Here is a 25606-nt window from a genome sequence, read left to right on the forward strand (position 1 = left end):
TAGCTCCAGTTATTATCATACTGCATTAACACAAAAACCGCTCAGTAAAAGACTTCATGCTCACAGTCATTAACTAGTCTGCACCCCACAGCAAATCAATTTTTTAAATAAACACCCTTTAACTTTCTTCAAATATTTCCTATCAGTTCCAAATAACTTGCAAACCTGGGTATTGTATTTTAGTTGTGAAACTTAGTTTGAAGAAAATTCACTTTTCAGTGATTTATATTTTAAAATGGTAGAAAGTAAAAAGAATCTTTCACTTCAATGCTTTCTCAGAATAAAAACATTATTTTGATTAGATAAACATTATCTTCAGGCGGAGTCCCAATCGATCCACAGGTCCAAAGGTTCAGTCCACAGGTCACTATGGTAAAATGAGCCTGGGCCACAGGACAGATTCTGGCATTTATATTTATAATGTCGGTTCTCATAGAGTCATTTCACCTACTATTCCTTTCAGCATGATCAGCCATACAATCTGCAGGGCTCAGTGCCAAATGAAAATATGGGGCCCTTTGTTCAAAAATTATTAACAATGTGGCAGGAAATAATTAAACCAAGTGCAACGTCCTTCTGAGACAGGGACCTGGTCTACTGCACAGGTTACACGCCCATGAAACTAGCCCTGCCTTTCAGATAATGTCATTTACAACCTATCAGTAAAGCTGTTGGTTAAAAAAAAATTTTAAGCTTTTTTGTAATCAGATTTAATTTTCTCAACAAGCAAATACACTCACAATCAGTTCAGTTAAATCAAGTCACACCAAGGGAAGATTTGCTGTAAGTCATCAACCAGCAACTATTAATTCAGCTAATCTGTATTGAGAGAAGGGAGAAAAAAGGACCTTGGTGGAGCTCTTCCTATGTGTCAGTCACTGGAGATTTTAAAATAACCCTTGGTTTACTCCTGCTACCAAGCAGGCGAATTGGAAGGATTTAGGGGGTGGGGGTGGTAGACTTGATATTGTGTCCTGGTTTCTACGTAATTTCAAAAAGTTACTTGAAACCCTTTTCATGAATTAAGTAGGGCAGACCTCAGGTTTATTCAAGCTTTCTGCCTTATCCTCCGGCTTCTGGGGAGAGTACGTGCCACCAGGCAGCGGGTCCTTGACCAAGGAACCCGGCCCAGAAGCAGGAGGAAGAGGTGCCCACCTGCTGGCTGCGGAGAAGCAAGAGGTGAGGGAGGGGCGGGGGCTGTGGGGGCGGAGCCTTCGGGGGAAGGGACTGTAGGAGGGCGGAGCCGAGGACAAGCGGCTCCGGCGTTAGGACCCGAGAGTGGGCGGGCCCGATGGAGGGTGAGCCCTAGAGGGGGCGAGGCCCAGGCGGTGGCACCGGCGGCCATCTTGAGGCCCCGCCTTCAAGTTCCCACTGCTTCTCTTTCCGCCGCGGCCGTCGAGGTAAGACTGGGCCTGGGCAGAGGCCCGGAAGTCCGCGGTCCCCTGGGTCTCGGGCCGCACTGGAGACACCGCGGGCCCTGCTCCGGGTGGCCGCTGAGGCCTACTGCGAGTTCCGCAGGCACGAGCACGGAGACAGCGGCCGCGTCCCGCATCCCTGTTGCCCACTGAGCTTCCTCGAGCGTGTAACCCGGGCGCGCGCTCTCCAAGGGGAAGCTGCGCGTTTCTCACGTGCCCGTTCCGATTATCTAGCTCTGTCCACCTTACGCAGACTCTTCTCGCCCTTGACCCCGCCGCGACTAGAGGTGTGTCCCGGTGTCCTGAGGAGACAGGCCCGCAGCGCGGGCAGCTCCCCGGGCGCCGGCGCTGTGGAGCGGGCTCGGGTGTGAACGCCGGGTCGGGGCTCTGCAGGGGTCTGCGGGTCGTTGCCGAGGGGGTCGTCAGGGAGGTGGGGTCTGAGCGGGCCGTGGAGGAGGGCGTTCGAGGTTGCGGAAATACTAATAGGTAACGTTTGAAAATGGTGCGTATTGCCGGCCGTCTTTTAAGCAGTTCGTAAATTAACTCCTTTCAAGCCGGAGCAGCCCTATCGAATTGGTCGTATTCTATCCCCACTTTACAGACGGGGAAATGAGGCGTGAAAGATTACGTAGTTTGCCCGAAGTCATGTAGCACGTGGGGAAGCCAGGATTGGAACCCGAAGGGTCTGGCTCCAGAACCTTCTGTAAAACCATTATCCCACAGCATTGAGTGAAGACATCCCTGGAAACATCCAGGCTGTACTAGAAGTATACGTAATTGAGTTTGACTACCTTAAGATGATACCAAGTGAGGCCAGAAAAATACTGTGGGACCATGGAAGACAATTTTGAGAGCCAAGTTAAGGTGTTTGGACTTCATGGATGCTATGGTTTTTTTCCCCAGGGTGGATTAAAAATTCATATATGGGCAAGCCATGTGAGTTTTTATGAAGGAAAAGAGACTATGCTTAGTACACAGTTAAAATGTGGTTGAAGTATATGTGGCCTTTTATTCATCCATGTTTATCTTTTTGTCACTTCTCCGTAGTTTCTATTTTAGGAAGTTTTAATGGCATCAGACATGAAAAAATTATACCGCACAGTATAATTAATTGCATTGCTTTCCGTTTCGGCTACTAGCCTGACAGCGCAGTGGGGTTAGCTCTCTGCACCTGTAGGAGCAGCCTGGAGGTGGTCAGGCATTTCTCATCTGTTGGTTAATGTGGGCAAGCCAACTATGTTTTGGGTTTTTTTTTCTTTTCCTTTTTTTTTTTTTTTTTTTTTTTGAGGAATATCAGCCCTGAGCTAACATCTGCTGCCAATCTTCATCTTTTTTGCTGAGGAAGCCTGGCCCTGAGCTAACATCCATGCCCATCTTCCTCTACTTTATATGTGGGACGCCTTCCACAGCATGGCTTGCCAAGTGGTGCCATGTCCGCACCTGGGATCCCAACTGGAGAACCCCGGGCCACTAAGAAGTAGAACGTGCGCACTTAACCACTGCACCACCGGGCCAACACCCATAACTGTGTTTTAACACCACTGAACTATATGCTTAAAAATGGTTAAGACAGGGGCTGGCCCCGTGGCCAAGTGGTTAAGTTCGCGCACTCCGCTGCAGGCGGCCCAGTGTTTCGTTGGTTCGAATCCTGGGTGCGGACACAGCACTGCTCATCAAACCACGCTGAGGCAGCGTCCCACATGCCACAACTAGAAGGACCCACAACGAAGAATACACAACTATGTACCGGGGGGCTTTGGGGAGAAAAAGGAAAAAATAAAATCTTTAAAAAAAAAAATGGTTAAGACAGTACATTTTGTTATGTGTTTTTTTGTCACAATTTTTAAAAATAAAAAACATAACGACTAACAATATCATGTCGGCCATGTTGTGCCTCAAGATGTGACTTGTATGGGTATCCATTGAGCAGTACGTCGAATAGATTGAAGCCTTGGGCTTCCCTGCGGGATTGGTTTTAGTGGAAGGAAGGAAACAAAGTAGCAGGCTAAGTTTTAATTTCTTGTGTTTAATTAGGATAGTGGCAGTGGGAATTCAAAGAAGGGGTAACTTTAAGACATTTCAGACGTAGATTGGGTAAGATAAGCATGGGTGGAAAGAGAGGCAAAAAAGGAAAGAAAAAAATGGTTTGAAGATAGGAGATAAAAACTTAATTTTAGATGTGTTGGGTTTTATTAGCTGGTAGCATATTTTGTTAGAAGGGTCCAGCAAGAAATTTAAATTCTGGCACAAATGCTTGAAAATGAACTCGAGATGCAGATTTTGATTCTTCCACTCAGAAGATGTAGTTGAAACTAAGAGTTAGGAGTTAAAGTGTGTGTGTGAAGAGAAAAGGAGAGGGAGATGGGAGGAGAAAGAAAGAACGGGAGAGAACTCACATCCTGAGTTTTCACTGAGGAGAGAGTTTGAACAAAAAAGCGTTGGTCAGCAGTGCCATGATCCCGAGATGTTAGGGAGACCTGTGTAGGTTGTTAAAAGCAAGTGGAGTGGGACCCAAAATGAAGAAATGGATCAAGTGCAAGAAGTCTGAGAAAATGGTAACAAAAACACAGGCAGAGAGAGAAAACTTGAGACTCATCTGAAAGAAGGAGGAAAGAATGGGTAAAAATACAAAGAACACAGATTTCTGGAGGTGGATGACATTTAGCTTCAATAAGCAAAGGGAAGAAAAGTCAGATTTGACCATTTGGCCTTTTGGGGGAGTGGACACTTTGTGAATAAAGCTGACTTTGTCTTTGATAGTTTATACCTGATTGGCCTGGCACGTACCATGCACTGAGAGAACCTTTCTTTTCTAAAGAATATTGATGTTCATTGTATTGATGCTCTAGGAAAATTGTGTAACTCGCACTGACACTGAGATTGTTCTGGATTTTTCAGGGCGGAGTGGGTGTTATTCTCCCCTCCTCTGTCACTCCATCTCTCCCACCATCTCTCTTCTAGAACCTAAGTGAAACATCTGTCAGACAAATGACGCTTATAAGTTTCTGTTTATTTAGTGTATCAGTCACTTCAGTGTCATTCATAAACTCAGTTTTCTCACCAGTTCATCCTTTCTAGCCAGTCAACCCAGTATTCCTAGGTCCTCGTCTCTTCCCTCCTTCTTCCTCCCTGCATTCCAAGTTTGGTCTTCACGCCTTCGTCAGGCAGATCTAGGCTTTGTATCTTTCTCTGCTTTTCTAGTCCCCACTCCTGTTTTCTTCACTCTCAGCAGGTGACCATATCTCATACTTCCAAATTACAGTTTAAAACGTTTTAAAAATTTTTTTTTAAACAAAAACTTTCTTCATAGGAATCTTACTCCAGCAAAAGTTTTTGAGCAACCACTAGGCCTTGTGGCAAAATGGGTCTTCGGGTAATTAGCTTAAGGGCCAAGGTGAAGTGGTGATGCTGTTCCCTCAGCTGTGTTTTCCACGCTGCCATATCCAGGGCAGACAGTCACCACCCTCAAGAGAAGATGATGTCTCTTTTGAGAGTGCGTAGTGTACCCCACATGTGTGCATAACCTTTGTTGTGAAAAGTATGTCCTGTTTATAAAGCATTTGGTCTTTTTCTTTTTCAGGATCATCTACCCTTTGGTGCAGACAAAAAAAGGCAGTAGCAGTTGGATAGTGTCTTAGTGTACCTTATTATGTGTTTGAAAGTTGAATGAAAAAATCTAATAACTTGGTTTAAAATGTTATTTTTCACATAGAAAAATTTTAGTGAGAAAGGTAATCAGCTAGTCCATCATATCATACATATCTCGTAGTATATCTAGTTGTTAGCTTATGTCATATTTTTTATTGAACCTAACTTTTTTCTTGATTTATAGTTGAAGGTGGTTTCTAAAATGGATGGTTGGGGGAAAAAACTTTAAAAGCTTTGATTTTATGTTTTTAGTTCATCCTACCAATTTAAAAGACATTATTTTAACTTTGTTTTCTTTGGCCACATGGGAAGTATTTGGTTTTAAATTTTAATTAAAGAACATTCAAAGAGCAGAAGAAATAGGCTAGTTGTGGTTTACTAATTTAGATGAATAACAAAATATAGAACAACAGCAATAAAGGAGAAGCTAATTTTTAAAACTTTCATATAATTGATGGAAGTTAAAAAAATAAATTATTCATTAATTCAACAAGTAATTATTAGGACCTCTTATGTACTAGATATGTATTCAGTGTACCATGTTTTGGGAAAGCAGACATAGTCCCTGCTAGGTTTGAGAAAATAGGATTTCCTTGTAGAATAATTCAGTAAATAATTGTATTCCTTGGTCTCTTGTGTATATATGTTAAAATTATACATGTATCTCTGTTAGTTCCTTTTTAAGAAAGAATCATGAACAAGAATAGCTGAAATTAGTATTCAATAATTAATAACATCTTGTGAGCAATTTGTTGTTTAAGAATTGATCTTTTATAGATTAAAAGCATAAACCTGTGAATAGAAGGTAATTTCTCTGTGTGTAATTGAAATCCCCTAATCCTGTAAAATTAGTTAATCTTAAGAGTGTCTGGGGGAAAAAAAAGAATATTTAAAGACCCTATGGGAGGCAGGAGAGCATAGCAGCAAAGAGTAGGGGCTCTGAGGTCAGATTTTCTGGTTCAAATCCCAGCTGTCACATGCAAAGCTGGGTATTTAGATTTATTGAGGAGATTACTTAAACATATGATTGAAACTAATCTTATTTAGAATTTTGCAAAGACATTTCCAAAATTAGCTTTTTAAGATTATTGTTACATATCTTTTTAGAGTAACTCTAACATTGCAACTCATCAGTGCATGGTAGAATATTTCACTGAGAAGAGCACCAGAGTGGTAATCCCTATTCCTGATTATCTGAGGATTTTTTATTTAGTGTATACAGCTTACTGATTTTATAAGGAGGGGAAGGGAATCAGAATCAACACATACTTATGATAAAGATGGTTTTCCAGGGGTTTTTTTTGTATGTATTATAAAAAATTAATGTGTGGCATTTTAACATTTAAGTTTAAATTATTTATGAAAATTTAAAAGATTTGTTGAAGAGAAAATAATTACCAAAATCGAGAATTTTCCAAGGACAAGCGGCACCTGCAATTCACTTAAAACAGCCTTATGTTTTACTTGTTGGTTTGTTTTAAAGGAGAAATGTTGATCTGAAAGTCGCATATCACTTTCTCTGAAAAACTCATAGAATGAGAAATTCGATCTGGTTTAGCATATAGAAAAATGCCTGTCACACTGTAAATGTTGGATAAATATTATGTTATTATTATCAAAATCATTATTATTGCACTCCCATTTTCCTCCCATTTTAAAATCAACCGTAATCAGTCATATCAATTCCTTGACTCCTTTGTTACAGTTTACAGGTAAACTATTAACAATTTTTAATCTTCTAAGCTAAGTAATCAGTTAGTTACTTATTTTATTCTGCCTCTTTCTAAAAAGAATTTGGGGCAGTCCACAAAAGGAAAAAAGAAACTTTTTAATAAATTAGTGATAACATACCAAAGTACTAAAGGTTTCTAAAGTGAGTAACAAGTGTAAGTGTGTGTATGAAAGTTTCTTAATATTATTTATCAGAGAAAATTAACATGTGAAAAAATATTGTAGGTGGAAAACAGTTGTATGTTTGGATAAGTTGTCTGAAAACAGTTAGTTTTGTTTCAAATTTTTCAGGAACTAATTCTCTAGAAATTAATGAGATTAATCTTCACTAATAGGAGAAGAATGGCGTTGAAACAGATTTCCAGCAACAAGTGCTTTGGGGGATTGCAGAAAGTTTTTGAACATGACAGGTAACTACCAACAAGATAGGATTTTAGATGTATCTCATTCTGCTTCCATCTATTTGATTCTCTAAATAAGCCCATGAAAGATCATTGTTGCGTGAATTACTGTTTACGTGGAAAAATTCCTGTGGTTTTATCAAAATTACCTAGTCGTGATATTAGTGATTGTAATAAGATATTAGTGATAAAGAACAAATTAAGGATGTGGTACATTTCAGTGCCCATTAGCAAACATGTAATTTAAGATCTTTAGAATTCATTTTTTCTAAAAGCCAATTTGTTATTTCATTCACCTCTTTAGAAATGGATGCAATTTTTCTTTTAATAATATTAGTGCTACACTGAGGACATTGCATTTGTTCTCTTACTCTGCTCAAAATGACTATGTGCCATGCAGAGTATAGGCTCAGGTTGCTTAATAGATCAATATGCTAAATTGGCTGCATTCCTTGTTTAAGGGCTAAGGGATATTTCTTAAATGTTGGTAGAATCACTTATTCTGGACATTAAATCACTTATTTTATGTTTCCCTCTTGACTAATGAGGGGCATTGATTTTTTTATTGTGGCTGTTAAAATTACAGTGTTGAACTGAACTGCAAAATGAAATTTGCAGTCTATTTACCACCAAAGGCAGAAACTGGAAAGTGCCCTGCCCTATACTGGCTGTCTGGTAAGTGTTATGCATTTGAGTTTTATAAAGGAATTTCTTTTTCTTTTATCTTACTCTTTTATTTTGACTTATTGGTATGCTTTCTGAGCCATTTATAAAAGACTTTAGGCACCTGTCGTACTCTACTCTTACTTTATCCTGAGAATAATTTCAGACCTACTGAATTACATTTATTTCACTTCTTCTAAAATTAGACCAAGTAATTTAGCAGAGAATCTAAAGTTCTGGACTCAATGGCAAAAACTTAGAAAAGTTGTTTACCTATGTTGTACCTACTCAAGAATTTCTGGACTTTACCACCCAAATAGAATAATATTAGGTAAAACCAGAATACCATGATACACTAATTAGAAACCACAGAAAGTAACTTCTTATGGTCTTCTCTAGAATATTTTAATTGGAGTCCATGGATCTTCTCTGGCAATGATCTAGAAAATCACAAAAACATTTAACCTAAGACAGTTCTTAGATTAATACTGTTATAAATCTTATGAGAAAGGGAACTTTAATGTCTTCAGAATTATTTCTAAAAAAAAAAAAATTTAATACCAAGCAAGCTTGGTTTTCTGTATTATAAAATGATGAGACTTTATAAATCATTCACAGTATAGCATGAGATAACAATATTTTTTATCTTCAGGTTTAACTTGCACAGAGCAAAATTTTATTTCAAAATCTGGTTATCATCAGGCTGCCTCAGAACATGGCCTTGTTGTCATCGCTCCAGATACCAGCCCTCGTAAGTGTTCTTGTTCCAGAGATCCTTTGTACAAATCTAAATCTTTAAGACTAAGTTATAAGTGGTATAATAGATACACTATATAATTCAGTTCATATTTTTGCTATTATCTCAATCTTTCAGGTGACATCATGACTCTAGAATACCATGCTATAATTTTTCTCACTGAACTTCACTCATGACATCTCTTAGGAGGGAACAGTTTTGCTATTCCCATTTTGTAGATTAAAACACTTGAAAACAGAGATTGAACAACTCAATTAATACATCATATTGGCACTAGTGTCAAAATAGCACTAAATGCATAAGAAATTTTTCTCTTCCATAGGTAAACTGTCTTGTCATATGGTAATTATGTCTTTTCTCGTCTCTGTTCACCGTCAATCAACAATCATAGTTAAAGTTTTAATATAAATAATTAGAATGTTTACATTAGAGGAATGAGAATATCCTATGTTTAAGAACTCAACCCATTAGAGAGTTAAAACTTATGTTGTGACTATAGAAGTGTCAGGGAATGGAATTTAAATGACAACTAAAATTAACTGGAAGTTAAATGGCTGACCTTGGGAAGTAGTGCATTTTCTTTCACAAGCCATATTATACGAAAGTAAAACATGTCTCACTAGAAATGTAATAAAAAGCTTAATTCAAAATAGCATCAGAAATATAAAATGCCTAGGAATAAACTTTAAAAATATGAAGATTTATTTATTTTTTTTAAAAAAACATGAAATTTGCTAAAGATTGTAAATTCTGAAGACTTTAAGAAATGGAAAAATGCCGTGTTCCTGGATGGGTAGACGGAGTATTATGAAGAGGTCATTTCCCTCATATGACTCTACATATTACTATAATTGTATTAAAAATCCCAATGGTTGACTTTTTAACTATATGCAAGTGTATAAAATAAAACCTAATAAAAAAAAGAATATAAGAAAATCTCGTTGGGGAATGAGTAAATAGGGGAAGTATGGATGAAATGATATTAGAGTACATAAGAAGACGTTTCCCTTTCAAAATAGTGAATTGAGCACAAGCATTTGTCTCCCTTCCCTTCTAAGACCACAGTGGTAAAGAGAATTCAAGAGGGTTGATGATGGGGGAGGGTCATCAGAGAAGGAATCTCAACACGTTTCTGAAAGATGAAAAGAGGATATAAGCCCTTTGACAGGTAAAACAGAGTGATGGCACATACATCCAGAGTCCGTACGAGGGCACTTCAACAAAGAAAGCCAGTGTGCCTTTCCTTGACAGTGAATACCCCAGCCTGGAAGGGCATTCCCTTTCTCACCTCATTGAGTAGAACTACTCACATGGCCCCATTCAAGAGGGCCAGGACATAATGCACCCCAAAAGGCAGAGAGCCCACAATATTTGGTGAACAGCCCTAATGCAAATGAACTTTCAGGTTCATTTAAAAGTGTGTTATTAAACATGGGCCATCACTATCGAGTAGATGAAACCACAAGATTTTTCCTTGGTAGGTGGCTGCAATATTAAAGGAGAAGATGAGAGCTGGGACTTTGGCACTGGTGCTGGGTTTTATGTGGATGCCACTGAAGATCCTTGGAAAACTAACTATAGGATGTACTCTTATGTAACAGAGGAGGTAATTTAATTTAATTTTATTCTGTAATTATTAATTGATGATTGCCAGAAGTTTGATTTTGGACACAAAGTCCTTCCAGTACTGAGAATTTTAAACTAGGCTTTGGTGTTGTTGAATCTATTTGGTACATATTTATTAATTACTTTAGTGAAAATTCCTAAGTTTACTAGTACTATAGTCTTTTTTTACTGCAATTCAACTTAACATGAAGTACAATTTTAAAGAGTTTAATAATTATATCGATACCCATATGTACTACCCAGGTTATGCAAAGAAAATAGTATATGAAAAAACCTACATTTCTCTGGCAGCTGGTTCATTCAGACATATTTTACAGTGATTAACCAAGGCTTAGCCAGAAAGGATAAGTAAGTGATAAGCATTGCTTCTTTCAATAATATTTATATTCAGTTTATGCATTTTTCTAAATTTTATATGATTTTATTAATTTTATGTGATGTTTTGTATATCATAAAATCTCAGAAACAATAATATAAAATTTTAATTACCCATAATTCTATCAACTCAAACAACAACTATGTTTTGTATGTTTTAGTATAGTCCACGCTTTTTTGGTATGACTAATTTTAATATAATTGTAAAACTTTTTGTTGTTCTTTTTTTAATTGTATAAAATAAATATTTTCAAATCTAATCTATCTGTAACAGCTTTAATAATTGCATAATATTCTGTCATATGCCATAATTTTCATTTTCCTAATGTAGGATATTTATGTATATACATATATTTTTTACCATAATAAATTTTACTGCATTGATTATGTTTGTGTATAATTTTTTTTCTATTCCAAGGACTTTCCGCTTAGAATAGATTCCAAGAAGTGAAATTGCTAGGTCAAAAATTCAGAACAATTTAAAGGTTCTTTCTGCATCATCATCTTAAGTTGCTTTCCTAAGGAGGATTTACCATATATTCTCCAGTGATGTATTAATAATCATGGTCTACCGGAGTTTTTTTTATCTTTACTAGTTCAAACTGTTGTAAGACTGTGATTTAGAAGTGTTAATTCTGTAATTATTTTATATGACTTTGTAAAAGTCTCAACTTATTTCTCTCATATCTTTTGTCACACTGTTAAATTCTCTCCAGCTTCCCCAGCTCATAAATGCCAATTTTCCAGTGGACCCCCAAAGGATGTCTATTTTTGGCCACTCCATGGGAGGCCATGGAGCTCTGATTTGTGCTTTGAAGAATCCTGGAAAATACAAAGTAAGATTACCTAAGCTTCTTGTAATGAATATTTCTCTTTGATAATATAATATTAGGAACTTTCAAAGATTGAAATTAGGATATTATTGTTTTAGTATTGGGAGTAAACTTTTCTACTGTTGGAATTTCAAGGTGTTGTGGGGGAAGACTATTAAATTTGACCACACAAGGTATAATACAGAAGTAGGAACTCTATCACAGTGGTTTCTTGTTGGTCTACTAGAAATATTATAAAGCAATTTTTGTTGCTTCTATTCAAACTGTAATTTTCCAGGTATTTTTTTTTTCTTGAAGGTTATTCTTGGTGAACATTATGGTGGCAGTATGTATCATTTACTTATATTTTTATTAGGAATATCTTTGTAAAGTTGACTGACGTTCTCAGGTACAAGAAGATATTTATGATTTGTAGAAGTTTAAGAAATCTCTGATCTTAATGCCTCTGATGAAAATTGGAATGCAACTTGATTGAAAAATATCACTTTCAGCCTTCTCATTCATTTATTTGAAACTTTATAGCTTTACATGTGTTTAATGAGCCACGTTGGAATAAGCACCGTATGTAGAATGTCATAGTGGACAGAGCAGCATGCCATAGTGTTGAAAAAGGAAATGCTGAGGCAATGATTATCTTAGGGTTGCTTCTGTCTTTAAAATCACAGGGCTATCAGAAACCTCAAGATTTTTTTAAGCCATTTCCTTCCCTTAGGAACAAGTTCTTAATCATTTCAGGTGTGCCACTGAGAAATGAGAATATTTCTCATAGCAGTTTCTTGCTGTGGCACCAAATATTTTTCTTTGGTAAGGTTTATTATACAGTTAAATTAATTCATGGGATGACAGTGGGTTTTCAAAATAAGAGTTTATTTCCCATTTTTTTTATGTAAGGCAATCAATTTGTTGTGTTTGAGGGAGAAAATCAAATTTATTTGGAGTTTTTGTCCTTTAAGAAAACTATTAGACATTAGTAAACATATACATTGATAAGAACTCTGAAACTGAGAGTCCATCTCTGTACCTTATCCTGTAAAAAACAACATTGCACAGAACATAAAATTGGATTAACAGACACTTGATCCTGTCCAAAACGATTTGGCATAGACCAATATGTTCATGGACATTTTGAGCTGGACAAAATGTCCTGCAAGGGAAAATTGTATTAAAAATTCTGCCATATTTAAGCACTTTTCTCAGTACTTTCTTTGCACTAAGAGAAATAATGTGTCTCGGATTTAATAACGTGTTCACAAAGGTAGGCGTGAACTGTTTTATGTTACTATTCATCAATTTTAAGTGGAAAAAATGAGTAGAAAGTCTGATCATAAACTTTCATTTGTGCCTTATTTAATGAAAATGTAATGTATTGCTTCATATTATTTTAGCACCTAGAGTTTGTTAGCTGTCTTAATCAAACACACAGAAGATGTACCTTGGAGAGGCCTACAATCTAAACCTGTAATATAGCAGAAGGAAAATTGTTCACAGGGGTTTTCATGGCAAGTCAGAGTTTATAAACAAGGTCAAATAAACTTCTGAGTTTTTAAGCAAGTTGCAAATATCTGTTCACATTTGATTTAGCAAAATATAACTTGTTTTTAAATTTCCTTTGTTTCTGAAGTCTGTGTCAGCATTTGCTCCAATTTGCAACCCAGTGCTATGTCCTTGGGGCAAAAAAGCCTTTAGTGGATATTTGGGAACAGATCAAAATAAATGGAAGGTATGTACTGGGTGGCTGTCTTCATACTCATTAAGTTTTCAGATTTGTTGAAAAGCGACAGACTACAGATGTGGTATTTCTAGCTCACTCAGGTTAAGGATCCAGAGCTAAAACTAATTAGCAAAAGTGTATACATATAACAATAACAAAAAAAAACATTTTCCAATTGAATTATGGCAGATATTCTGAGGCTACATTTTTTTTTCTGATAATGATTAATTTACATGTTTATTTCTAAGTTAACATTACCCAGAAATACCACTTATTATTACTAAATTTAGTTTTGCCTCTTGTTAAGTATGTGCTCAATTATGCAGTAGGAGCCACAAGGCCTGACTTTTTAATATTTGTGTATCTGTTTCAAAATCCAGCATCTCTCAGATTTAGATTTTAAATTCTTTAAAGACTTTAAAAATAGATATTGTGTAATGTATGTTTATATGAACATTCCCAGTGTCAAGATTGCTTTTTCAAGCAAAGGAGCAAATGCTTCAAAATGAAAATTAAAATGTCCCTTTCTCCTGGGACTCTTTTTACTCTTGTGCAGAAGTGGGCTATTTGCAAATTCCACCAAGAGTTTGAGTATTTTGCAGATGAACTCATCATCACGTGCATGTTAACAAGTAGAAGATATTTGAGTGGAAAAATAAAACCTTTTTTTGTCTTATTGTTGTATGTTTAAGATTATTTACACATGGACTCCCATTTTATTTAAGATTGGTCACTGAAATTCTAACAGACTGGAGGGTTAATCCTTTAGTCACTAGATTAGAGTTTTGTTTTGGCTTGGATTTTTATTGTATTGGAAGAATGCTGAAAATAATTACTATTGAGTACTTTGAGAACTGACAGTGCAGGTATATCAGTGTTTTGAGCCCTTGCATGTGCAGAGTCTGTGAGGGGTTCTGAGACTTTATGTCATGAAGGTGATGACCCTTTCCCATCCACACGGGACTTATGGTCTAATGGTAGAGTTGGCTAAAAGACCAACTGATTGGAAGAGGGAGGGGAGAGGTAGAAGCATGGGTAACCTATAAAGGAATCTCATTATATAAGTTTTCTCCAAGTGACAGTAGATTCTATTATTTTATGCTGTGTTTAGGCTATTATTTAATTTACTGTTGGAATAGGAGGCTATGCAGAATTATCAAATCAGAACTTAGAACTATTTGGACTTTAAAAATCCCCTTCCACTGTCCCGTTTTAAAATTAAAGTAAGCAAGTCGTAAAAAGCATGATACTTTAGAAGGAGAAATTTTTTGGTCTTTGTTTGTCTTGATTGATGCATCAAAGTTGTGGTTAGTGAATATATATGAATAATGAAGAATATTTAAAGATGGATGGTAAAATGTGAAATTTTAGCTCCTCAGATTATACATTTGAGGAATTGATAATATTATTCAGATTATTCAAATCAAGTCTTCCTGAAAGCTCGTGGCAATAGCAGAGTTTGGTGCCATTCAAAAGACTGCAGAAGAGAGAGCTGAATGTGTTTATGTCTGGAATTAGAGCCAGAAGAAAAGAGGAAAAAATAAAATAAATTGTTTATTTGAAATAGAGAATATGTAGAAATAGAAAAAGCTAATGGAGTTAAAATAAATAATTTGTGGAGAGATTTACAAACAAAAAAATTATGGGTATTTTTGGAGTTGAGAGGTGATTAAGAACTTTAAAGGTTTAGAAGAAAAAAAGACTGTACTCTGAAGAATGCTTGAGATACAGAATTCTTGCCGCTGGGCTAGGACTGCTTGAAAGTGGCGAAGAGGCTATAATTGGGAAATAGAATTCTGAAGACCTTATAAATAAAAACCAGGCAAGCCAACGTAAAAGCATATTTCCAATTTAATCAGCCTTAGAGCTTAAATGACTTTAAATCCCTATTTGGTTCTAGTCTAGTATGTTGTGGAGTGGACACTTTTAAATTTTTTTTCAGTATTTCTCCTCTTTTTATAGGCTTATGATGCAACCCATCTTGTGAAGTCCTATCCAGGTTCTCAGCTGGACATACTAATTGATCAAGGAAAAGAGGACCAGTTTCTTTCAGATGGACAGTTACTACCTGATAACTTCATAACTGCCTGTACAGAAAAGAAAATCCCTGTTGTTTTTAGATTACAAGAGGCAAGTACTAGGAAACCTTAGCTTATTATAAATAACTAAAAAAGCAAGATTCTGCAGTACTTTCTTAATTTTATTTTAGATTTGGCAAGCCACCTCTTGTAAGATATTTTTTTAATTATAATAAGACGCTTAAAGTGAAAGCTTTCGTATTAAGTTAATGATACCTAAGAAGAAATTCCATAGAAATAGGAAAGGTTTGGGTATTGAAAAGTATTTACGATTTTCTGTCCCACTATAAAATCAGTGAATAAGAAATTTAATGCTTCAATAGTACTTGATCTTCAGCATTACTAGATATATCTTTCTTTACACATGCAGCTATTTTCGCAGTAGAATAAAAAGGACAGGCTTCCACCTTAACTACTCTTCACTTTATGTACACAGCTCACTTAGCCTCACACACACATATGCACTCTGTATTGTTTGAGTTAGATGCTAATCTATCTCTTGTGCTACTTGGTGTTTCTAGTTGTTTAAGAATAATTACTGAATTTTCATTTTAAATTTTCCTTAACTTAGGACTATTGACTACTACTCACCTGACTCTATGCTAATACAGTTATAATTAAAGAAATTCTGCTTTTATTTTTTAAAAGTTATTTATTCATAACCTTTAGAACATAATATAAACAAACTATTTCAGGATAAAAAGTGAACACAAAATTGTACATGATGGTGATTTTTAAAAACATTTTTATTTATGTTTAAGGGTAATGTCAAGCACGTTGATCTAAAACATGTAATTATAATGATAAATATTCAGAGTAATCTAGATCAATGTGCAATGTGGTACCTTTCAGTTTACAAAATGTTTTCACAGCATTAGCTCATTTTATCCTTGTATGACCAAATGAGAGACTGAATTTCCGATCCTGTCCATATGTTTTTTTTAATTCAACTTTTTTTATTATGGTAAAACACGATATATAAAATTAATCATCTTAACTATTTCTAAATGTACACTTCAGTGGTATTAAATATATTCATAATGTTGTGCAACTATCACTACCATCCATCTCCATAACTCTTTCCATCTTGTGAAATTGAAACTCTGTACCCATTAAACACTAACTCCTCATTCCCACCTACCCCCAGTCCTTGACAACCACCATTCTGCTTTCTGTCTCTATGATTTCGACTAGTTTAAGTATCTCATATAAGTGGAATCATACAGTATTTGTCTTTTTGTGACTGGCTTATTTCACTTAGCATAATATTCTTCAGGTTCGTCCATGTTGTAGCATGTGTCAGAATTTCCTTCCTTTTGAAGGCTGAATAATATTCCATTGTATGTCTATACCACATTTTACTTATCCATTCGTCTCAATGGACACTTGACTTGCTTCCAAATCTTAGCTGTTGTGAATAATGCTGGTGTAAACGTGGGTGTACAAGTATCCATTCACATCCCTCCTTGCATTTCTTTTGGGTGTATAGCCAAAAGTGGAATTTCTGGATGAGATGGTGATTCTATTTTTCATTTTTTGAGGAACCTCCATACTGTTTTCCATAGCAGCTGTACCGTTTTACATTCTCGCCAACAGTGGACAAGGGTTCCAGTTTCTCCACATCCTTGCCAACACTTCTTTTCTTTTCTTTTTTTGATAGTAGCCATCCTAATCGCCATGAGGTAGTATCTATCTCATTGTGGTTTTGATTTGTATTTCCCTGATGATTAGTGATGCTGAACATCTTTTCATATGCTTATTGGCCATTTGTTTATCTTTGGAGAAACATCTAAGTCCTTAGCCCGTTTTTGCATTGAGTTGCTTTTCATGTTCACGAAGTCCAGTTTCACTCTTGTTGTTGCTTGTGCCTTTGGTGTCATTTCCAAGAAATCATTGCCAAGTCCAGTGTCATGGAACATTTGCCATACGTTTTCTTCTAAGACTTTTATAGTTTTAGGACTTAACATTTAGGTCCTTGAGCCCTTTTGAGTTAATTTTTGTCTAATTTAGGTTAGCTTAAGGATCCATTCTTTTGCATGTGGATATCTAGTTTTCCCAGCACAATCCGTTGAAGACTGTCCTTTTGCCGTTGAATGGTCTTGGCACTCTTGTCAAAAATCATTTGACTATATATGCAAGGATTTATTTCTAGGCTTGCTGTCCCATTGATCTCTGTGTCTATGTATGCGAGTACCATACTGTTTTGACCACTGTAGTTTTGTAGTAAGTTTTGAAATCTGGAACTATGAGTCCTCCAGTTTTGTTCTTCCTTTTCAAGATTGTTTTGGCTATTTGGGGTCCCTTGAGATTCCACATGAATTGTAGGATCGCTTTTCTATTTCTGCAAAAAATGTCAGTGGAATTTTGGTAGGGATTGCATTGAATCTGTAGGTTGCTTTGGGTAGTATTGATGTCTTAACAGTATTAAGTCTTCCAATCCATGAACATGGGATCTGTTTCCGTTTATTTGTGTCTTTAATTTCTTCCAGCAGTGTTTGTAGTTTTCATTGTACAGTCTTTCACCTTCTTGGTTAATTCCTAAGTATTTTATTCTTTTTGATACTGTTGTAAATGGGAGTTGTTTTTGTGATTTCCTGTTCAGATTGTTTGTTGTTAGTGTATGGAAATGCTCCTGATTTTTGTGTGTTGAGTCTGTCTTGCTGCTTTGCTGAATTCATTTATTGGCTCAATTAACAGTTTATTTTTGGAATCTTTAGGGTTGTCTACTATAAGATCATATCATCTGCAAACAGATAATTTTACCTCTTCCTTTCCAAATTGGGATGCCTTTATTTCTTTTTCTTGCGTAATTGCTGTGGCTAGAACGTCCAGTTCTGTGTTGAATAGAAGTTGCCAGGGGCTGGTTCAGTGGCATAGTGGTTAAGTTTGTGCACTCTGCTTCAGCAGCCTGAGGTCCCAGTTTGGATCCAGGTGCAGACCTGCATACTACTTATCAAGCCATGCTGTAGCAGGTGTCCCACATAAACCATGGAGGAAGATGGGCATGGATGTTAGCTCAGGGCCAGTCTTCCTCAGCAAAATTAGGAGGATTGGTGGCAGATGTTAGCTCAGGGCTAATCTTCCTCAAAAAAAAGAAGTCGCTGACATGGGCATACTTATCTCGTTCCCAAACTTAGAGGAAAAGCTTTCAGTATTTTACCATTAAGTATAATGTTCACTGTGGGTTTTCATATATGGCTCCTGTTGGTCTGTTTTACAGATGAGGAGACAGGCTCAGAAAAGAACCTACTTCTCTAAGGTCACACAGCTAGTTTATGGTAGAACCGGGACTGGAAGCAAGGTCATTTAACTACAAATACTGTCCTGCTGTCGTCTGTTTAACCGTTCCCAAGCACGGTGGAGGAGTGCTCCTGAGGAGCAAAGGGATGGCATTAGAGCCAGCAAAGGGAGAAATTGTGCATGGCCTGCTATCTGTCATATCTTTTGTAGCAGATCTAAGCAATCTCCCTGTTTTTTGAATCTCCCTGATAGTTTGAACATGTAAACAATATGTATATCATGTGGAAAAAATTTCAAAAACCAATACATTCTATCTACTTTGTTGTCTCTGAGTATCTATCCTTAAATAAGAATTTTTTTAGATTAATGTGAACATTTATCACTAGAATTACGTTTTAGATCAGTAACCCACTTTGAGAATCCGGATACCAATTTGATTATAAATACAGCAGTGGGTTTAACTATGGTAACTATAGCTCTATGTGAGGTAACATGCCATGTTTTTTCCTAAATGACTTAACTTCTTGGCACTAGCAGTGTCGGATGCCTCTTCTGCTTCCCTCGAGGCTGTACCAGGAAGTTCTGTTGTTGCTACCAACTGCAAAGTTTCAGCTGCCAGCAAAGACTGAAAGGTTTTTAGGGTTTGTCATAAAAATGCTGTAGAGTTAGAACACTGTTGAAATTCTTGGAAGGAAAAAAATAAATCCACTTTTTATTTCTAGAATGCTTATATCCCAAGCAACTAAAAAACACAGTTGGCTATACTTAATGAGGAGTGAAACAAAGCATTCAATTCTTTTTGTAAAAAGTGAGAAAGTATTGACATCACTAGTCACAGTCTTTAGATCAGGCACAAGTTCTCGCTCACTTTCGCTCCAGCAGGGTCAGGTTAGGGACGAACTGCACAGTCTGAAGCAGGTCGTGTTAGGTTTGCTGTGATGGAATGAGAAGCTCCGTGCACATGCCTGCGCAGGGGCTGCTTCCACCGACTTCAGGTTGCTCGGGGCTGAGTCTTATCATCTGCTTTATCATTTGATTCTAAGCACAGTATAGCTGTGTTTCTGTCTGAAATGGGAGCTGTGAAGAATTAAATAAGCTGAAAATAATAGAGGGTATATATAAGTAAATGATCTGAGGAGAAAGAAAGAAAATTAATACAACTATGTACATGGTTTACCCAACTTCATTCCTTTACCTCTATTTAATAGTGTTAAATGTCCACAATCTATATTTATACTGTCAACTGTCAGAAAAAAATTGAGAGGGAGAGGTAGTGCATAGGGATATTTATTTGGTTGTTACTTCATATAATTTTTCTGTTTTGGCTTTAGTGAATCTAAATTGAAAAGCACTAGGTAGTAGAATTCTGATAGCTAATACGCAAAGGTCCAACGTTAGTCTGAAGTGGAGAGGCCTAGTATGTCTTATTTTTAGTTATTGAAGTTACATAGTGAAGGAAAAATTTCAGTGACCTAATGCTAACTTCTAGAAACCTCGAAACAAGGCTGTACTACCTCCTTAAGTATTAGGCCCTTTTTGAAGAATCACAGATTGTTTTGGCCTCTGGGTCTGCCTGTTAGAGAAGAGTAAGAACATGGCACAGAATTCCAGAAATGCAGGGATCTCGCATTCATTTCTGTATCTTCATGCTTAGCTTAATTATCTAGCACATAGACTCTCCAGAAGTGCTTATTAAATAAGCAAATGAAGACCTTTCACCAATCCTCTTCTTTGTCCTCGAAAAGGCTTGGTAACCGGGGGATTCATATTTTAGCTCTCCTAATTGAATCTGGAAAATATGTGGGAAAACACTGCCTGTTAGAATAAATGCTCATCATAACTGCTGGAGCATTGCTGCTTTTTTGAGAATTGAGTGAAGAATAAAAGAATGCGTTCATTTATTTTTATACCCTAAGAGTCAGTGTTTTGCTACTGAGGATTTTTCCATTTCCAGTGTGAGGTAGGAGAGGAAAGTAGGGCCCTTTCAAGTGTCACTAAATAGACATAATTGCACAAGCCACTTAATGTACCAAACCAACTCAAAGAATTTAATGAAGGCAGCTTCCCCCATTTAATAATATTGGTAAATAGAACTTGAAACTAGTCAAGAATGACACAATTAGCTTTAACTATGTAAGCGTCTTCTGTCTACCAGAATGCCAGTACTTCAGATGTGTTCTCTTGCCTTTATGTTGACGTTTTAAAAAATCTTTCTTGGTCCCTCATGACAAGCATTTTCTATTTTCTCGTAAAGATGGATCTTCCGTTAAATATCATTATGGAAGTTAAGGACATTTGACTTGTATTTTAGATAAAATGCACTGTTATTCTTGCAGTTCACCCCTGAGAGGTCAAAACTGTCACTTTGGTTTAAACTGGGACTTCTCTAATATGATAATAATAATAATAAATAACAGTAATAATGGTGGCTACCCACTATGTACCTGAAACTGTGCAAGGCTCTGAACCTTCGTGAAACTAAGCATAAAAATACAGCATACTCAGTCACATTAGAGTTTTTGTTCCACAGGTGTTTTGAGGCATCTGTTTTCTTGCATCTGTGCCTATTTTCAGATCCATCTTTTCATGTGTGAAAAATGACAGGTACTACCTGGTAGTATATTTCACAGGTTTTGTGGCCTGAAAATCATGGGCCTGTTTAACTTCTTAACAATGCAAGAATTACATGAGTAAAAAATGTTTTTCTTCAAGTTTTTCTTTCTTTCTTTTTTCTTCTTCTTCTTTTTTTTTTTGCTAAGGAAGATTCACCCTGATCTAACATCTACCAGTCTTCCTCTTTTTGCATGTGAGTTGCCACCACAGCATGGCCACTGACACACAGGTGGTGTAAGTCCGCGCCTGGGAACAGAACCCTGGCCACTGAAGCAGAGTGCACTGAACTTAACCAGTAGGCCACTGAGTCTGGCCCTTCAAGTTTCTTTCTTTCTATAAGAGACTGTCCTTCAGCTCTAAATTTAATTAACTGGGACTGGTCTAATCACTGAGAGGTGTGAAACCAAATAATTCCAAGGCTCAGCCTTAATTTTGACAGTGTTCCCGTCAGATTCACTTCTGTTTGGTCACGAAGAAGAGGACAGATTGCTTTTAAGTTACTTTGATGACTTTAAGCCAGAACTCTTTATTAACTGCTGTTCCCAAGACATACATTGCATACCTCTGAAAGTAAGAGGTTGAGAACATTTACTGATTCATCAAAAACCTTAGGGATTTGCCCCGTTCCCTGAAACCCAGGTAATGTTTTTATTAGGTCTATTTTTGTTTCTTAAGTGCTTAGGAAAATGTCCGTTTTCTCCCATCAGAGACCATTCCTTAGATTAACATAAAACTTTAAAAATTTTTCTTAGACTTTTATTTCAGTCTGTTTCACCTTGTGTTTTAATTGTTTGGGGAGGTGAGGGGGTCCCAAAAACTATCTGTGTTTAACACCCTTACATTCTTCTCACCTTAACTTTTTTTTCTTTTTCCTTTGGAAGCTACTTGTTATCTGGTACTCAGAGGACACCCCAAGGAAGGATTGCCCCTCCATTTGCCTGTGTTGGGGGTTTTAATTGACTAGATAGATTGAGATCTCTTTCAGCTCAACTGCTTGGCACATTACGTCTTCTCTCTGTTACATGGTAGTTTTCAAAAGAATTTACTGACTTTTTACCCAGTTTGGTTTGTGGCTAAGGAATGTCAGGGTTTAATGAATTATTCCTTTTTCCTCAAAGATATGATATACTTTTACTGTGTAGGTGGTGGAATTCTTAATGTGATTTATAATAGCTGTGTTTGACTTCCTGAACAATGGTGAAGCATTTTTGAGTTCTTTCTCTGTATTGTTAAATGTGTGCTTTTTTGTGTGTTTTGATGTTCTCTGTCTTACTGATGTTAGTTTCTTTTGTGAGTTGGAACTTCTTGCCCATGTTTCTAAGCTCTCTAAATTCTGAATCTTTTAGTTCTTACTGATATGACCACGTTTACTCTGTGCATTTAATCATTGTGTTATTTCCTCTCTTTGCATGTTAATGGCAGCATGTAGAAACTAGGCTATGCAGAATGTTTAGTTTTTCTTCAGTTTTTGCTCTTCTTTTAATGTTCAGTGAAAATGTTGAAGTATAAGTATAATCTTGATTTTGATTAAAACCTTCCTCATAAGGTTTTGACTATTTACAAGCAAATTAAGTGACATGAGAGATATTTAATGTCCCTAATATTGATGTTTCTGAATGGTAGATAAATGTCTCACCATGTCTCTCTTTTGTCTTCTAGGGTTATGATCACAGCTACTACTTCATTGCAACCTTTATTGCTGACCACATCAGACATCATGCAAAGTACCTGAACGCATGAAAAACTTCAGATAACAGAGTCTTTTCAAGATGATAAAATTGTAGTAAACATAATTGCAGGGGGAAAAGATTTCAAAACATTGGATTTCATACTGCTGAAAACGCTTCACTCAGTAGTTGAATCACCTTCTGATATAGGAAACCTGATTCTGATTTAAAAAGTTATTTTATCAGTGTTCATAAAATACTTAATACTTTACAGCTTTTTTGAGTTCATTTGGAAATCATTGTTATATTGACCTCAGGTCACAGAATATGAATGTAATCCCATTCAAATCATAGAATACAAACTCTGGAGCAGAGGGTTTAAAAGTAATTTAGCCTAAACTGCTCACCTTGCCAGACTTTAACCTATGAAGGCATAGACTGTTCTTCGTCATGTTCATTGTTATGTATAATCTCTAGTGTCTAGCAACTGCTTGGCTTCTAGTAGGCATTTAATTAAATATTTGTTAGTTGTTGAATAAGGAGGTAGGTTCAGGAAGGTTAAGTGAATTCCCCATCATTATACAGGAAATGGAGTTATTTGTGGGATGGCTAAGATTAGAAGCCAGATTTCTTAAACCCAATCCAGTGATATTTCTCTTCTTATCTACTTCGGTCTTATATATTGAGCCAAATAAATTTGTGGACATTGTTTTTGAGCATCTCTCAAGAGACAAAAATTAAATAATAAGATTCAATCTGATCATAGCTGGATGAGAAAATGTTTCATATGTTACTGTAAACACAGATTTTTTTCCTTTAGTTACACACAGAAATTTAGCTCGATGAACACGCCAAGAGTAATCATTACAAAAGTAATCATTACAGAAGAGATTTGTAAATATCAAACTGTGTTCCTTTAAGAACATAATTGGCAAACTTTTGAAACACAAATAAAATCTGATTGTTTTAAAGAAATGTATTTTTCTGTTAAACAGCACAAAGGTTATACATTTTAAACATTGCATAAGAATGCATATTACGTGGAAATTGAAGAAGACGTCAGGTTCTTAAAGTTATAAAACTAGTACTATTTAAATGTTAATTGGATTGTACTAAAAAATTGAAAATGAGTATGATTTAAATAGCAGTAGTGGAGACTGAGCCCTGTAATGAGCTCCACGCAAAGGGGTCTAGTCTAACCAGTCTGTGTCCTCTAAGAAGGAAAACCGCTTATGAATTTTTTGTATGTTGTTGGTAATCCTTTGTAAAGAAAAACATTCTGGTCCTGAGATGATTGTGTTAATCAGGGAAGAACTAGTAGGAGATGCATACATTAAGAGGAGTTGGCTCATGTGAGTGCAGTAAAGACAGAAGCCTTCAGTTACAACGTAGAATTGACTGCCAAGGATATCTAGGAGGCCAGTAAATTTGAGTTTGCTTTTCTGTGCTGCAAATACTGGCCTGGGCGGACATGAATTCTTACATAGGTCTAAGTGTGTACGATGTTTTCCCTCCCAGAAAAAATTCTCTCTCAAGGTCTCTCATGTTATAAGGAACCGTCTCAACAACTTCATAGTAAACAACCACCTAAGAATGACCTCCCCATACTAGTTTTGTCTGCTTCTGAAAGTCCCCTGACAGAATCAGGTATGAAAGGAGGTAAAGGAATTGACAGATTTCCTGGGTTATAAATGTTGTAAAACCCTCTTTAAGATCTCTTTAAGAAACAATACAATACAGTAAAGCCACCATTAAGAGTAAGAAGGCCAGCCATAAAGTGGGTGGAGATGCTTACAATATATATATCTGACAAAGAACTTGTATCTAGAATATATAAAGAACACCCACAAATTCACTTAAAAAAAGATAAACCAACAGAATGAGCAAAAGATTCAAATGGGTACTTCACAAAATAGGATATAAGTATGAGTAATAAACATGAAAATGTGCTTAATAAGACCAGGGAAATACAAATAAAAACTGTAGTAAAATGCCACAACACACCCACCTGAACGGCTAGTTAAGATAGCAGAAATCCCAAATATTAGCAAGGCTGTATGGTGACCTGCTAATGGGAGTGTAACTGGCAGGGTCTGCTGAGATGGAACACACACATACGTCTAACCCAATGATTCTCCTCCAAGGTAGGCCCAACAGAAACGTGCATATAAAACCAGTACGAGAATGCCCATAGCACTACTCATAATAGCCAAAATCAAGAAACATCCAAATATCCATCTACAATTGAATGGTAAAAGTGGAGTATATCCGTACATTATCCATACATTGGGACAGTCTACGTTAATGAAAATGAACACACCACAACTAGATGCAGCAACATGGAGGGGTCTCAAATATAATCCTGAGTGAAAGAATCCAGACCAAATTATATACTGTATAAATTGTTTTATACCATTTCATGTAAGGTTCCAAGCCAGGCAGAACTGATCTGTGGCGTTAGAAGTCAGGATGGTGTCACCATAGCAGGAGGAGGAGTGGGGCCCTAGGGGAGGTGATTGCAGGGCAGCATGAGAGGCCCTTTGGGGTACTCTTCATCTGGGTTCTTATTGTATGAGTGTCTTCACTTTGAAAATTCATCAGGCCATAAACTTAAGATTTATACACTTTCATACGTGTTAAACTTCAGTGAAGTTTACATTAAAAAGTAGTTATGCTGTGGAGGTCATAAATAAACTGCATGAAGAAGAAAAGATCCTGATGTTCTAGAAGGGGTACTTATTTAGGGGGATAAAATTTCCAGTGGCCACATCATTTACAGATTCAAGTAGTGTATCTCACTTAGACCAGTTAGAAGTGAGAGTGAGGTGTGATGCTTCAATAAGTGGCT

General features: G+C 36.5%; 1 protein-coding gene across 7 annotated transcripts; it reads left to right on the top strand.

The window, feature by feature from the left end:
- Window positions 1-567: 567 nt before the first annotated feature.
- On the top strand, window positions 568-23733 carry ESD (esterase D). Of its 7 annotated transcripts, none has more exons than XM_070240308.1 (10): window positions 1527-1702; window positions 4996-5146; window positions 7130-7204; window positions 7782-7870; window positions 8511-8609; window positions 10097-10221; window positions 11333-11452; window positions 13071-13169; window positions 15123-15290; window positions 22751-23733. In XM_070240308.1, the coding sequence occupies exons 3-10, from the start codon at window positions 7137-7139 to the stop codon at window positions 22829-22831; spliced, it is 849 nt and encodes a 282-aa protein (XP_070096409.1). In that variant the 5' UTR covers window positions 1527-1702; window positions 4996-5146; window positions 7130-7136; the 3' UTR covers window positions 22832-23733. The 7 variants fall into 7 exon arrangements, with proteins under 7 accessions (XP_070096411.1, XP_001490246.1, XP_005601283.1 ...); XM_070240309.1 differs by having other exon boundaries at window positions 1690-1917; XM_070240310.1 differs by lacking the exons at window positions 1527-1702; window positions 4996-5146 and adding an exon at window positions 568-1179.
- The last annotated feature ends 1873 nt before the right edge of the window (window positions 23734-25606 follow it).

The sequence above is a fragment of the Equus caballus genome, chromosome 17 (genome assembly GCF_041296265.1).
Source record: "Equus caballus isolate H_3958 breed thoroughbred chromosome 17, TB-T2T, whole genome shotgun sequence".
Classification (NCBI taxonomy): domain Eukaryota; kingdom Metazoa; phylum Chordata; class Mammalia; order Perissodactyla; family Equidae; genus Equus; species Equus caballus.

What these genes read in the sequence shown, in the direction of transcription:
- ESD (XM_070240310.1), top strand. Translation starts at nt 7,137, where the DNA reads ATGGCGTTGAAACAGATTTCCAGCAACAAGTGCTTTGGGGGATTGCAG. An exon ending in TGCCCTATACTGGCTGTCTG is followed by an intron (nt 7,871 to 8,510) that starts GTAAGTGTTATG and finishes TTTTATCTTCAG; the next exon opens with GTTTAACTTGCACAGAGCAA. An exon ending in ACTCTTATGTAACAGAGGAG is followed by an intron (nt 10,222 to 11,332) that starts GTAATTTAATTT and finishes AATTCTCTCCAG; the next exon opens with CTTCCCCAGCTCATAAATGC.